Raw genomic sequence first — 14,304 nt, forward strand, 5'->3', positions numbered from 1 at the left:
TCACAGTAATAACCGACCGTTCTCTCAGGTCTGTGCTATGGCCACTGCCAAGCTCAATGGTATCCTGCAGACTAAGGAGGTGTCTAGCCAGGATGAAGCCTGCTACCTATTGGGCAAAGTCGAGGGCATCTTGCGGCGATCCATCCTGGAGCAAACCGAGGAGATGTATTCATTTTTGGTTCCTTTGCTGCGAACGTTGCTGTCCAAAGTGCACCGACTCCTCTATATGGAGCTACACCTCCCCCAACTCCCTGACACCAATGGCAGTCCATCCTTCTTTGAGGACTTCAAGATGTACTGCAACTCACCCGAATGGCGTGTCTACCTCGATAAATATGTATGAACTTCTGACTTACAGTCATTCAATTTGCTTTGCATCATAGTTTTAGTATATAAGCTGTCTAAAATATATTAGGACATAATGGAAATATTACCTTTCTTTTTCTTCAGATTATTCCTTATATGAAGCAATATGAAATAGAAATTTTCAGCCAGGGCCATGAGACCATGGCTCTATACTGGAAGGAATGCTATGAGGCTTTTATGGTCAGTCTTCATAAAAGGGACCGAGAGAGGGGTGAAAGCAAAATCCGCTTCCAGGTAAATATGATCATAAATAGTGCAATAATGAAACATGTGTTTCATTTGCCTCCAGTTCCTCATTTCCCATGAATTCAACTTGATTTTGTTTTAGGAACAATTTGTGGAGCCTTTCTCTCGACGAAGCCGCCAGGAGAACCTCAGGTACAACAGCATGTTGAAACAACAACTCAGCCATAACAGCGCCATCCTTAGGCAGTGGAAGGCTGCACGTCGAGGTCTGGTGTGTGAGAGGGGACCCTGGGCTGACAGGTACGGACTCCACCTTCAAACTAAATTTGATATACTGGAATAAGGCATTTAACATCCCAGAGCGTCTAGGATATGATTTAAATATATACATGCATTATATAAAATGGTTTTGCGAATAATTGTTTATGTGCATCGTTGATATTAACAGGCAGCTGAGTGAGATGCATTGGAGAGTTTCCACTGCTGAGAATTACTCGCGCATGAGGCTGAAGCTGACCCGCAATTACAACTTTGACCCCCATCGAGAGGCCAGTGCCCTTAGAGACAACCTTGGTAAGACAACATTGCTTCTCTGTGGGGTTTTTAAGCTGGGGCTTCCTTTATCTCTTCTCGGACAGTTTTGAGCAAGAGCCCATTGCAGTTTCAGTGTGTTTGTCTGCTTCAGTATTCAGCATTATATGTGTTCAGTGATGTATGAGAGAATTGTGACATTATCATCAGCCTGGCCTTGACACACTGATTAAATGGACTGTTATTTTCCTTTGTTTTATGACTACATTTTCATCTTCATAAGGATTATCCAAGGAAATCTTTTTCAGTCAAGGTTTTTGTTAAATATACTTCACCTTATCTTTTGGTAAATATTGCTTTAAATCCTATTTGGGTTCAATCTTTTTATTGTCTTTTGAAGTAATTTTGTGTGTTTAAAGTCTCAGTGTTATAAAATTTCAGATCTAGTGCTGTTGAACATGTTGACACTTCATGTCAGTTTTTGATAATCTCATGTCCCTCTGTCTTTCTTAAGGAGTCCATCATCAGCGTGAAAGCCCAGAATCTCTGCTTCTTGAGGCTGTAAAGCAGGTCAAATTTAGTGATCTGGAAGATGACATCCTAGACCTTCCAGAGGATGATCCTGCTGTCGCAAACAACCAGTGAGTCTCATGATATAACATTCAGAGATAACTAAAAATTAAGTTACAGTTACAGTCAAGAGTCTCTATTCTATGGTGAAATCCTCCAGGGCTGAAATGGAAGAAGCGAGCCAGAAGGAGAAACTCATATTGTCAGAGGACTGTGAGCTGGTGACCATTGTAGATGTGGTACCTGGCCGGCTGGAACTCACCACGCAGCACATCTACTTCTATGACAGCAGCCAGGAGAAAGAAGAAGGTGAGGGGGACATGAGGAGGCGGAGGAGGATATTGAAATAATGAAAAACATCACCAAAACATTTATTAATACTAATCTCTTATTTTCTGTAGGAGTGGGCCATGACTTTAAATGGCCCCTGTCCCAGATCCGAGAAGTCCACCTGCGACGCTACAACCTGCGTCGTTCAGCTTTGGAAATCTTCCTCATTGACCAGACCAATTATTTCCTCAACTTCCAGAAAGAGGTACCAAATTAAAGCTTCTGGTTTCATTTGATCCACTCTTTGAATACGATACTATTGTAATTCTCTTTTCTCGTTAACAGGTGAGGAATAAGGTCTATAGTCGGATGTTACAGCTGCGTTCCCTCAGCTTTCATGGCACTCGCTCACCACAGGAGCTCCTTAAAGCCTCTGGGCTCACACAGGTCTGGATATATCAGTCATTGTAAAAGCATCTTTTTATGTGTTCCACTTTCTTATTATGTTATATTAAGTGCATTATAATTCCAGCAGCAGGGAAAATAAGATAAAACAGTTTAGAGATGCAAATGTCATCTCTTTATTTATTGTGTTCATTAACATGCCTCTTTTTTGGCAGAAATGGGTGAACCGGGAGATCTCTAACTTTGATTATTTGATGCAACTGAACACCATCGCAGGCAGAACATACAACAACCTTGCTCAGTATCCAGTGGTATGTCCCTTTTTAACAGCACATTAATATGCAAGCAGGGTTTTTGGTGAAAGCTATTTTTTTGAGCTAATATGTTTTTATTCCATCAGTTCCCATGGATTTTAGCAGACTACACTTCGGAGGAGCTGGACCTCTCTGATCCTCGAGTATTCAGGGACCTGTCAAAGCCTGTTGCAGTACTGAATGAACGCAACGCAAAAGTTGTTAGAGAGAAGTAGGTTTGCAATGCACAACCTCCCATTAAAGTAAAATCTTAATTTATATATTTTAGGGAACCAAACAAACATAATAGAATGGGATGTTGCTTTTGCTGAAACTGTAATATTTTTGCCAGGTATGAGAACTTTGAGGACCCCACAGGCACCATCGACCGGTTTCATTATGGCACACACTACTCAAATGCTGCTGGAGTGATACATTACCTGATCAGAGTGGAGCCATTCACTTCATTACACATCCAGCTACAGAGTGGACGGTAAGAATACCGTTCTACAGAAGAGTTCTTTTCTTTTTTTCTTGGATTTTGATAGCAAACGTGTAACTTTTAAAAGTTGCCTCCAAAAACATCATTGGCATCCATCTCAACCAGTAGGGCTTGAAAAGGCAATGTATCATAGCGGTAAAACCCTACTGCATTGTGGGCTTTTTGTTAAAAATAAATAAATAAAAAAGGTGTTTACGCTGGCTGCATGTTTGACACTGCCCTTTTGTTCTGTTCTTTTGTTTTAACAAGTAATAGCCAGCTTCCAACTCATAGAGGGCGGTCACTTTTGCATATTTAATACAAAATATTAAATATAAAAATTGAAAGACTGACTAAAATGATGACCAGGTTTTGAGTTGATGCAAATACTTGATTAGTTTCTTTTGTCTTTGTTCTTTTTTCACTTCCAAAATGTCTTGACTCAGGTTTGATTGTGCTGACCGCCAATTCCACTCCATCCCTGCAACATGGCAGGCTCTCATGGATAACCCAAATGATGTCAAAGAGCTCATCCCTGAGTTCTTTTATTTCCCAGAATTCCTTGAGAACCAAAATGGTAAGAGTGGAGTCATGGCAATCATTTTCTTAGTCTTGAGTTTGAGATTTTTTGGGGGGGGTTTTTTTTCCATATACAGTACTTAAAATTAATATTTTTTTCTATTTGCTGTGTGCCTGTTCTCTTCCTTTGCTGCTGCTGTGCAGATTTTGATCTAGGTCGCTTGCAGATGTCCAAGGAAAGGGTGAATGATGTTCTTCTTCCCAAATGGGCAAAGTCTCCTGAGGACTTCATCTATAAGCACCGTAAAGCCTTGGTGAGATATAGTTTGAGTTCTAATACTGTAGTATTCTAAAAGACTTGTATGGTATTGAGCATAAATCCTCTACAACAATTACAAGAAGGTGAACAGAGCCACAACCCAACCCAATGTACCTTCTATGTGTCGGCATAGAAGACGGCTTCAACACTCTATTTTGTTTTTTAGGAGTCTGAATATGTATCGGCTCACCTTCATGAGTGGATTGATCTGATCTTTGGTTACAAGCAGAGGGGTCCTGCGGCTGTGGAGGCCCTGAATGTGTTTTACTACTGCACATATGAGGGTATAGCAATTCCCATCCCCATATGTTTGTGAATCTCATAAAATCTGTTTGTGAATTTAATAAAAGTCAATTTTAATCAGGAAACATGTTATATACAGTCGATGGATTGATGTTTACGATGTGCAGGGGCGGTGGACCTGGATGCCATAACTGATGAAAAGGAACGAAAAGCTTTGGAATGCATGATCAGCAACTTTGGACAAACTCCATGTCAGCTGCTCAAGGTACAGATACACTCTCAATTCTATTCCATCCCTGCTGACCGCCCGCCAGAGGCGGTGCAGTAAGCAATGAACATTTCCCTTCAGGCATGCACAGTGCTTTAGTGGACCCTTCTGGGGTCATTTGGGATTCATAGAACAGCAGATGCATTCATAAATTTTTAGTTTTATCTACCTTGAAGCCAGTTTTGACTCAGGGTTCCAGAGTTTGATGTTCTGTATGTGCTGATAAATGTGTTTTTGTTGTGTAGGAACCTCATCCTGTTCGACTGACTCTGGAAGAAGTGGTGAAAAGGAGAGCTCAGCTAGACTCGTGCGCTCTTAGCATGTTTGAACACCTTGGTGAACTCAAATCTTTCTTTGTAGAGGTCTGTCCAACTCAGTCACATCACCATTATTACATTTTTTTTCTTTAGAAAAATGTAATCGATAATGTGGTTCTGCAGGGTATCTGTGACAGAGTTCCACTGGTTAAAGTTGTGGTGCCAAAGAATCAGTCCCATTCCTTCATCACACAAGGGAGCCCTGATACTATGGTGAGGTTTGGACCCTCTGGGCTTATGTTTTTCCTTAGATCACTGTAGCTGGATATGGCGGATGGGGTGATTTGTCTGCACTGGTTGCGTTTGGCTAATGAGTCTAATACTGTTAGCGTTCAAATACAACCTGTGTCACAAACACACATTAATGCAAAAATGCATAATTATGTTTTGGTGTATTTTAGTAATATGACTGACGCAATAGGAAGTGTCGATGCTGCCTTTTAGTTTCCGCTAAATGTGAATTTAAGCTTAAAATGTTCAGCATTGGCAAGAATATTGAAGAGACTGCCCATATACTGCATACTCTTTCAATATGGAATACAATAATAAAAAGCTGTGCTCTGACTCTTGACTAGCAGGAGTTTGACTGTATAGTTTGAACAGGTTGGATCTTTACATGCAATGTCAAAAATATACCTGCAACAGTCTTAAGTAGTGACTTTTGCTTGGCAATGTGAGGCATTTCTGTCAATCCCAGGGATTAGTTGCTTTTGTCCTTATTGTTGTGCGGACTGGTGTGAATCATTTGCTGAATTTAACAGTATTGTTTTTCTCTGCCATTTAGGTAACAGTTAGTCAGAACTGCTTGATTGGCACCCATGGGTGGCTCCCTTACAACAAGAACATCTCCAACTACTTCACTTTCATTAAAGACCCAACTGTGTCCAACACCAAGTGAGAACAACACATATGCAAATTGAATACAATTATTCTGAGCTCTCTGACCAGCTTTACTTTCTGTATGTACTGCCTTCCTCCTTTCTTCATGCAAGAACCCAGAAATTTCTGTCCAAACCGTTTGCCCCAGGCGTGGAGGTCACAGCAGCGTTGTTTGTGGTCTCCCATGACAGCAAGTTGCTCTTCAGCGGTGGACACTGGGACAACAGCCTCCGGGTCACCTCTTTGGTGAAGGGAAAGACTGTTGGGCAGCACATTAGACACATGGGTACAAAAATACACTATTGTCATACCAACTTTGTAGACCATAATTAATAATCAATAAAAAATAAATCACAGCACATCTCATTTATATGGATCCACACATCTTGTAATAATTAATTTTCATGTGTCCCATTCTTCCAGACATTGTGACCTGCTTATCAACAGACCACTGTGGTATCCATCTCATCTCCGGCTCCAGAGACACGACCTGCATGGTGTGGCAGATTCAGCAGCAGGTTGGAGCAACAAATATTCATTATTCAGTCATATCATTCATTTTGTAGGAAATGTAACGTCAACCTGTCTATTCCCTTGGGTGACCAGGGTGGCACTCCTGTGGGACTCTGTCCCAAACCAGTCCAGGTGTTGTATGGACACATGGATGAGGTGGTCAGCGTCAGTATCAGCACAGAGCTGGACATGGCTGTGTCTGGATCACGAGTAAGAGCACACACCAGATTAGTCATATTTGCAATGAAAACAAATGTTGTGATGATGATGTTGAAGAGGCACCCCTACTGCTTTTTTTTTTCAAAGGATGGGACGGTGATCCTCCACACGGTGCGCCGGGGTCAGTACATGCGTTGTTTGCGACCACCTTGTGACAGCTCTCTGCCAGTTTCCATCTTGCATCTGGCTGTCTCCTGGGAGGGTCACCTGCTAGTCCACACCTGCATCGAGGGCAAAGCAACACTCAAGGTACAGTATACGCTCACGCTTCATTAACACACAGGAAAAAATATATTTTCATCCATCTCAGGCATAGAAATGCTGCTCTCCAGAAAAGTGTTTATTGTTGTTTTTTTCTGATTTTAGGATAAAAATATTCTACACCTTTATTCTGTCAATGGGAAACACCTGTGTAGTGAGCCGCTAGAGGAACAGGTGACTGATATGTGTGTGTCAGGCGAGTATGTGGTCATCGGCAGCAAGCAGGGACATCTGTCCATCCGTAACCTCTACAGGTAAAATTTCATACTAATAGTATGAACCTGCGTCCAAGTCAGTTATACTCATAATAGGTTCAAACCTAAAAAGTAATTCAGCACTATAAAGTTTTGAGACACTCCCTCTTTTACTTTACTTTTTTTACAGAACATGGAGGACTGCTATACTCAGTAATAATCTGATCATTTTTGTCATGTAATTTAGAATTAGTTTTTTGTTTACTAAATACTTCAATACTTTTACCAAAGTGGTGTTTTTTGCAGTCACATCCACCAATTTGTGTTCAGAATATCTTTTCAAAGTTTTGAGTACTTTCACGGTGCTGAATTTGTGTCGTCTGTGCAGCCTGTCCCTGTGCATGGAGCCCATGGCCATGCGTGTTCCCATACGCTGTGTCTCGGTCACCAAGGAGCAGAGCCATATCCTGGTGGGCCTGGAGGATGGCAAGCTGATCATTGTAGGCGTGGGAAAGCCGGCGGAGGTAAAGAACTCGCTGAGGAACTACATCGCTCAGAGCCTGGAGGTGTCACCACTCATGGCATCTCCCCTGTTGGCCCCCCTTCGGGCTCACTCGCCAACCCGCCTGCTGCACCAGCGAGATCAGCTGGTGTTCAGCACCACCTCCACCCCCCCCAAACCCTAATACCCTCCCTCTGTAGCTGCAGAGCTCACACAGCCAGATAAATCTTTTACAGGTCGTTGCTTACATTCATTCCATTGGCCCCAAACTAAACGGAGACTTTCCCATTGTTGAAGCTGAGCCAGACATCATCATCAGTTCATTTTTCAGAACGCAACTGTGAAATGAACGGTTACACCTCATATTTTATTTTAGTTATACTTGGCATTTGTGCAATGCTTGCTTGATGTTTACCATTACAACCTGTGACAAACTCCACAAAATGTCTTTGTGGTATTAACTAATTTAACAAAATACTGTGAAAGAAACTTTATTCAAATAGACACTTCTGCAAATCAAGCCATATTAACGTAGCAGATAACTGTGTAGAAATGCAGAGTAGTAATCCTGCAAGATTAATATTTAACATATATATGTGTAATGTACATAATAAGCTTTTGTTCAGGAATATTACAAATGTCACACATTTTTTATGTTTTTAAAGTTATTTAATTTAAATTTTTAATTTATTTTGTTGATCACACACAAGCTTGAAATAGTTACTAAACTAGTCACTCATGAATCATATTCCTCCTTTTCCCCCCAAATTTCTTTTGACTTCATGCTTTTCTTTCCTCACCCTCCCCTTCCTCCCCTTCCTCCTCCTCCTCCTCCTTTTCTTCCTGCTGCACTCCTCTCAGATGCATTTGGGCCAGATCGGTAGGATGCTTTGGGGCTCCAGCAAGACAAGGACGCAGGTCTCCTCGGGGGAGTCGGCGTACATCACCTAGCCTGGCAACAAATGACCCATCCTGCCATGGTCCTAGACCCAAACAACCCCCCACCCCCCACCCCACCCCACCTTCACCTTCCACACATGCTGCCCTACATTCCACCCACACATTTCCCTTCCCTCGATAGGTGGTGATCATCTGTTTTGGGGACGTAACCGCATTAACAAACTCCTTTGTAACTTTTTTGTGTTTTTCTTTTTTATGTGTGTTCCTACTTAATTGACTGTATGGTGCCGGCACTATAGGTCAATCCAGAAGTTGAACCAACAACACACCACATATCCATCTTAACCATATTCCTAAATCCACCATCCGTCTGCATTTTTATAACTCTCCCCTTGTGTTTTCAGAGCCACTCTGTACTGTCCCAGCTGCTCTGCTTTAATGTAATGAGGATCAGTGGGCTCACCTTGTGTGTGTACTGCAATGTTCTTGATGAGTTGTAAGTGACCTTGTTGCCTCATACTCTTAGTTTGCCTTGAATGCAGACAGGCGGGCCTGTGCTCTGTAGGCTGATACTTCCAACGCTTGCCTCAAAGCTGCCACACAGCAGCCTTAAGACAGCTCCATTAATCACAAGACCAAATTCTCTGCCTTTCAGATGTGTCCTCACGTTGTGGATTCTTTTGTTCCTCTTTACTGGTACTTATTTCTGACAGGTTAATGCATGTGCGCTGCAGTTTCTCTTGGTGTGCATGGTATTTTTTGATCCATATGAGATTAAGAAGCAAGCAAACACAGTTATCTAGCATTTGTTCTTGTTTTGAACAAATAGCAGAAGATAGCGTGAGATGTTCTGCCTTCAGTTTACTTTTTATACAATAATAAAGTGGTTATCACTACAGTTGAAAACACATTACTCTCAGATGTAAGCTTCCATGAGATGTATCATAGGAGTTGTAAAAAAAAGAAAAAAGAAACTGACGTCACATAAAGCTAATCATCCTCCATTGAATGTTTTTAAGTTACTTGAATCTGTGTTTCTAAGTAAAAATATCAGTTTTATAAAGTCCTATTTTAAACCCTACTGACTGTGGAGATGTCTTTACAAGAAGGAAGAAGAATAAATCCTTAAGGGCTTTTTCAGTGTTAACAGCAATACAGCTTTCAAGGCTTTTTGTCTCGCTTTTCTGATTGCTCAGCCAGTCTTCGATATCCAGTCTTCCACATGCCTAACTGAGACACTAAATGCACCCTGACGTCTCCCTCCTGTGTCGTCTTTTCACGTATTCCTCTATCACTCTTTGTTTTGGGTGCATCTCATTCTCCTTCTTGCTCACATATGAAGTGAAAGATCTGCTTTTGTTTGTGTGTCACATGAATTCTCCGTATGAAGCTGTGGATGGTTTTGCACCATATCTGTGTGAGTGACTGAATATTCGCCCTGTGTGTGAGTGTGTGTGTGTGTGTGTACATGCTAATGATGCATGTCTATATCCCAGTTCTCTGACTTCATCATACATTTTTGCTATGGTGGTTCTGATTGTGTGAACCTTGAAAGCCCCAATGGCTGATTCTTGTGTTTAGTGTTCGACATAGGGTTACACTAAATAGTTTCCCTTATTTTTGTATGTGATTGTCCTTCAAGAGATCTCTGTAAAACGGTTTATTCATCCACAGTTGTTCCATCACTGCAACACTCAGAGTGCCTTTAACCCAGTGATGTTTAACCTTTAGTTATCTCTGTACTGAACATCATCCTCTATTTTACCATATTTAAAGAAAAAGAAAAAAACATTCCAGAGGTGAAACCCCTGCAGGTTCAACAGGAACTAAGAATATAGTGTAGGACTTTAAAATTTGAAAAGTACTATTTAGTGTTTAGGAACATTCTGTCACCAAATGGTTGTGTGTATATCTGTGATTATTTATGAATTCAGTATATAATGTACAGCATGATTTTTATTTCAGCATATTTGAAATGTACTTTTGCACTTTCCTGGTACTAAATTGTAACAAATTGTTTTAACTGGGTCCCCTAATCTGTACAAACTGCTTTGTATACACAAGTGGAAAACGATCATTAAAGTCTTGTCGAAATTGGCGTTTTATTGTGTTTTATATGGCTGAGATTCAAAGAAACAATCGTTGCCATGTTTAGAGCAAAAAAACAAAATCTGACTTTTTTCCCCCTCCTTGTTTAATATAGGACACACAGACTCATTTGCCACGTTTATTTAGGAGATACAGGTGACAGAGGACACAGATTCTTCTGGTTTTCATGCAGTGATGGGGTACGAGCAGATGGACGCCCTCTTCAGTCCGCAGTCGTTGGCAGTCCACCAGCTCTCATCTGTAACGTGTGGTAAGGACACAGATGTGTCATTTGTATCCCACCTATACATCTTGAGCTACTTAAAATAGTTCACATTTTAATGTGATGTTTGGATGTGGAGTTCTTACCGATGTTGAACATCTCTACACAAGCTTGGCGGCCTGAGTGAACGTTGGGGTGACCTGGCATCCAGTCGCTGTAGTTCCACTCAGACCCATCCACCCAGGAGGCCTGCTGATCCTGAGGTGCACAACCCAAACACACAATGTAAACGTTCAATTCCAGCAGATACGGGTTTATTAAAGTGTTCACAGAGGCTGCAGCTTAGAAGTTGTCTTTCAATGGAACAGAAACAGATGGAACGGCTTAGTTTAAAGGTCAGTGTTCCACCAAGGTAAGAACAACACTATCTGTGCTGCTGATAACCTATCTGATGAGGCTCCCCTTGGCCTCCACTCTGCCGCGCAGCATCACAGTGAGCTCGAGTGCACTGAATAGGTCCGAGCACCCACTGTTTATAAATCGGGCTGATATTCTGCTCTGTTTAAATGAGACTCTCGTTGAGTTCTAATGTTTTATTTGTACGACAAGGTTAAAAGTGCAAATGTGGGTCAGACTTGCCTCGACTATGCCACCAATCCAGGTCAGCACAGGGTTGCTGTTGCCTCCGTTGGTCACCAGGGAGACCAGGCGGGTATGCACGTCATTATTAGATATTGATGCCAGTTCAGCATTAGGGGCTAGGCCTCTACACATGACCTGGAGACAGGGTACAGAGAAGTTTGAGATTTACTTTCTAAAGCTGCAGAAAATACGAGGATCTCGTGCATTTGATGCTGAAAGTGACTCACCTGTGCGTCCTGGAAGGCCAGTGGTGTGGGGTTGAACTCATAACACCGTCCACTTATGATTTCCCCTTTACATATCTGAGGCTGATGTCTGGGTGTGAGGAGACCAGGGACAGCTTTGGTGTCCTGTGTCCTTTCTGCTAGCAGCAGGATGGGTTCAGTTCCCTGCCTGAAGCCCTCTGGGATGTTAAAGGAGGGCTCAGTTCTGGATTTAAAACTCTCTGGGATTTTAGAAGAAGGTTCAGTGCCCTGCCTAAAACCAACTGGAACAGACATCAGGTTTTCGGTTCCCTGTCTAAAACCCTCTGGGATGTGAAAAGATGGCTCAGTTCCCTGTCGAAAATCTTTTGGCACTGACACTTTAGGTTCAGTTCCCCGACTAAAACCCTCTGGCATCAACATCTTGGGCTCAGTTCCCCGACTGAAACCCTCTGGCATCAACATCTTGGGCTCAGTTCCCTGACTAAAACCCTCTGGCATCAACATCTTGGGTTCAGTTCCCTGACTAAAACCCTCTGGCATCGACACCTTGGGTTCAGTTCCCTGACTAAAACCCTCTGGCATCGACACCTTGGGTTCAGTTCCCTGACTAAAACCCTCTGGCATCGACACCTTGGGTTCAGTTCCCTGACTAAAACCCTCTGGCATCGACACCTTGGGTTCAGTTCCCTGACTAAAACCCTCTGGCATTGACACCTTGGGTTCAGTTCCTCGACTGAAACCCTCTGGCATCAACATCTTGGGTTCAGTTCCCTGACTGAAACCCTCTGGCATCGACATCTTGGGTTCAGTTCCCTGGCTGAAACCGTGAGGGAGATGAGAAGAGGGTTCCTCCATCCTGACCCAGCCGCCACCATTTCTCTCCACTGGAGCATCAATAAGAACTAGAAGACAGAGTGTTACTAGATTATACTCGCTTGTTTAGATGGCATGACTCTAGTCGAGTTGACATTTTCTAATAACCAATTTACCTGCAAAAATTTCTCCATGTGAACAATTTCAAAGTGTTCAGGTTTAATTATTGCATCATAGTTTTCTCTCAGACTACACTGTAGGCTGGTGTGAATGACATTAATTTGACTGTTAATTAGCATTATTCTATTCCAAAGTGGACGATGAGGTAACAAATGTTATTCCAATTAATGTATACAAATGTGTTTCTATTTATTAATGAGTGGAATGTGTGAGGCTTGTCTTACCGTCATCTGCTAGCCGCTGTTCCATCACTGCCTTTCCATCACTTGGGCGGATGAAAGCTTAGAAGTGAAAAGAACCAAACTTCAGACTTTACATCTTTCAAAAATGTGTTAATATGATGACACAACAGGCCGAATGAACATTACTTCGTAAAGCGGGATTACACTCATACCCCTCCTGTTCATGTCGCCGATGTGTTCTTTCACCAGGCCAGTGTTGAGGTCGACAAGGAGTCTCCTGGAAGGCTCAGTACCTTGTCGGAAGCCATCAGCAGCTGTTTCATAGACGTCAGGGTGTGTGGCATCCTGTTGAAGTCCATCAGGGAGGCTTAAAGAGGCCTTGGGTAAGACTGCAAGTGGGGCAGCCTGGAGACCTGAGAGAGCAACAGGGTGAGAAGGTTTAACGGAGCACTTGGACTGAGAACAGACTGGAATGTTTCAGCACTGATGGAATGTTTATGGAAGCATGTTTGAATACTCGGCTGTAGAAAAACACACTTATCAGTTGAGAGATAAATAACTCTGGCCTTCCGCATCACTTATTAACTATTGCATCACCGCTATGATGATATTTAGGCCACAACTTTTGTACAACAGTAATAAATCAATAACGGTCGAAGTCTACCATCTGCACAGGCTCGTTATGAGCATGTGGTGTGCCACAGGAAAACACCACGGTTGCCATGACAGTAACATACCTCTGGTATAAATGGACAGAGAAACAAGGTTTTCTTTTTTTCAATCTATATAAAACGTGTGTTCAGATGACAAATATTATTTTGAAGAAAATGTATTTTGCGTGACATGTTCTCCAAAACGATATCATTTAAAGGCCAAATAATGATTCCTATTCTTAAGATTCTTGGAGAACGAACCCATACTCTTATCCTCATATTCTGCCAAATCATGACGCCAGTAAGTCGTGGGGCACAGTGTAAAGTGAAGCCAGATAAAGTTTTACCTGACAGGAACAAGAAGAGCAGCACTATCCTGAACATCCTAGAAAACAAAGCAACATTTCACAGGTGACGTTAACTCAGCGTGCGAGGGGCTTCGTGTTGAAGAGGGTGTGTGTGTGTGTGTGTGTCTTACCTGAAACAGGAGAGAGGAACTCTGAGCAACTTTCCGACCAAATTATGCTCACTAATATAGCACTGCCCCGGCCATAAACCCAACCCTGCTAATCAATCCTTTAATAAGGTTATATATTAATTTAATGACTGACTTTTGGCGCACTTTGCCCCAGTAGGTTTGTGGACTTGGAGAAAGCATTCGACCGTGTCCCTCGGGGGGTCCTGTGGGGGGTCCTCCGAGAGTATGGGGTGTCGGGCCCGCTGATACGGGCCGTCTGCTCCCTGTACGATCGGTGCCAGAGTTTGGTCCGAATTGCTGGCAGTAAGTCGAACTCGTTTCCGGTGAGGGTTGGCCTCCGCCAGGGCTGCCCTTTGTCACCGATTCTGTTCATAATTTTTATGGACAGAATTTCTAGGTGCAGTCATGGTGTTGAGGGGGTCCGGTTTGGTGACCTCAGGATCAGGTCTCTGCTCTTTGCAGATGATGTGGTCCTGTTGGCGTCATCGGCCTGTGACCTTCAACTATCACTGGATCGGTTCGCCGCCGCATGTGAAGCGGCTGGGATGAAAATCAGCACCTCCAAATCCGAGGCCATGGTTCTCAACCGGAAAAAGGTGGAGT

General features: G+C 42.6%; 2 protein-coding genes across 7 annotated transcripts in view; one reads left to right on the forward strand and one right to left on the reverse strand.

Annotated features, from left to right (window-relative positions):
• Positions 1-10,334, forward strand: part of nbeal1 (neurobeachin-like 1) — a 30,253-nt gene extending 19,919 nt beyond the window's left edge. For 3 of the 5 annotated variants that reach the window (XM_057028566.1, XM_057028567.1, XM_057028568.1), the window contains 25 exons: positions 29-337; positions 451-600; positions 695-852; positions 1,001-1,125; positions 1,598-1,724; positions 1,814-1,962; positions 2,055-2,188; positions 2,269-2,370; positions 2,544-2,639; positions 2,729-2,853; positions 2,974-3,114; positions 3,549-3,679; positions 3,826-3,935; positions 4,107-4,224; positions 4,351-4,448; positions 4,697-4,813; positions 4,892-4,981; positions 5,553-5,662; positions 5,761-5,933; positions 6,071-6,165; positions 6,254-6,370; positions 6,467-6,628; positions 6,746-6,894; positions 7,223-7,358; positions 8,198-10,334. In XM_057028566.1, coding sequence (XP_056884546.1) covers positions 29-337; positions 451-600; positions 695-852; positions 1,001-1,125; positions 1,598-1,724; positions 1,814-1,962; positions 2,055-2,188; positions 2,269-2,370; positions 2,544-2,639; positions 2,729-2,853; positions 2,974-3,114; positions 3,549-3,679; positions 3,826-3,935; positions 4,107-4,224; positions 4,351-4,448; positions 4,697-4,813; positions 4,892-4,981; positions 5,553-5,662; positions 5,761-5,933; positions 6,071-6,165; positions 6,254-6,370; positions 6,467-6,628; positions 6,746-6,894; positions 7,223-7,358; positions 8,198-8,287 — 3,312 coding nt within the window. In that variant the 3' untranslated portion in view covers positions 8,288-10,334. The other 2 variants (XM_057028564.1, XM_057028565.1) reach the window with 1 other exon arrangement.
• A 115-nt stretch (positions 10,335-10,449) lies between these two features.
• On the reverse strand, positions 10,450-13,799 carry LOC130523346 (uncharacterized). 2 transcript variants are annotated; one of them, XM_057028584.1, is made up of 8 exons: positions 13,702-13,799; positions 13,571-13,608; positions 12,783-12,983; positions 12,613-12,669; positions 11,417-12,297; positions 11,187-11,324; positions 10,694-10,805; positions 10,450-10,583 (listed from the first exon to the last, which is right to left on the reverse strand). In XM_057028584.1, exons 2-8 carry the CDS (start codon positions 13,605-13,607, stop codon positions 10,510-10,512), a joined length of 1,500 nt encoding a protein of 499 aa, XP_056884564.1. In that variant the 5' UTR covers position 13,608; positions 13,702-13,799; the 3' UTR covers positions 10,450-10,509. The 2 variants fall into 2 exon arrangements, with proteins under 2 accessions (XP_056884564.1, XP_056884565.1); XM_057028585.1 differs by lacking the exon at positions 13,702-13,799 and having other exon boundaries at positions 13,571-13,696.
• Between the last annotated feature and the right edge of the window lie 505 nt (positions 13,800-14,304).

The sequence above is a fragment of the Takifugu flavidus genome, chromosome 3 (assembly GCF_003711565.1).
Source record: "Takifugu flavidus isolate HTHZ2018 chromosome 3, ASM371156v2, whole genome shotgun sequence".
In the NCBI taxonomy this organism is placed as follows: Eukaryota; Metazoa; Chordata; class Actinopteri; order Tetraodontiformes; family Tetraodontidae; genus Takifugu; species Takifugu flavidus.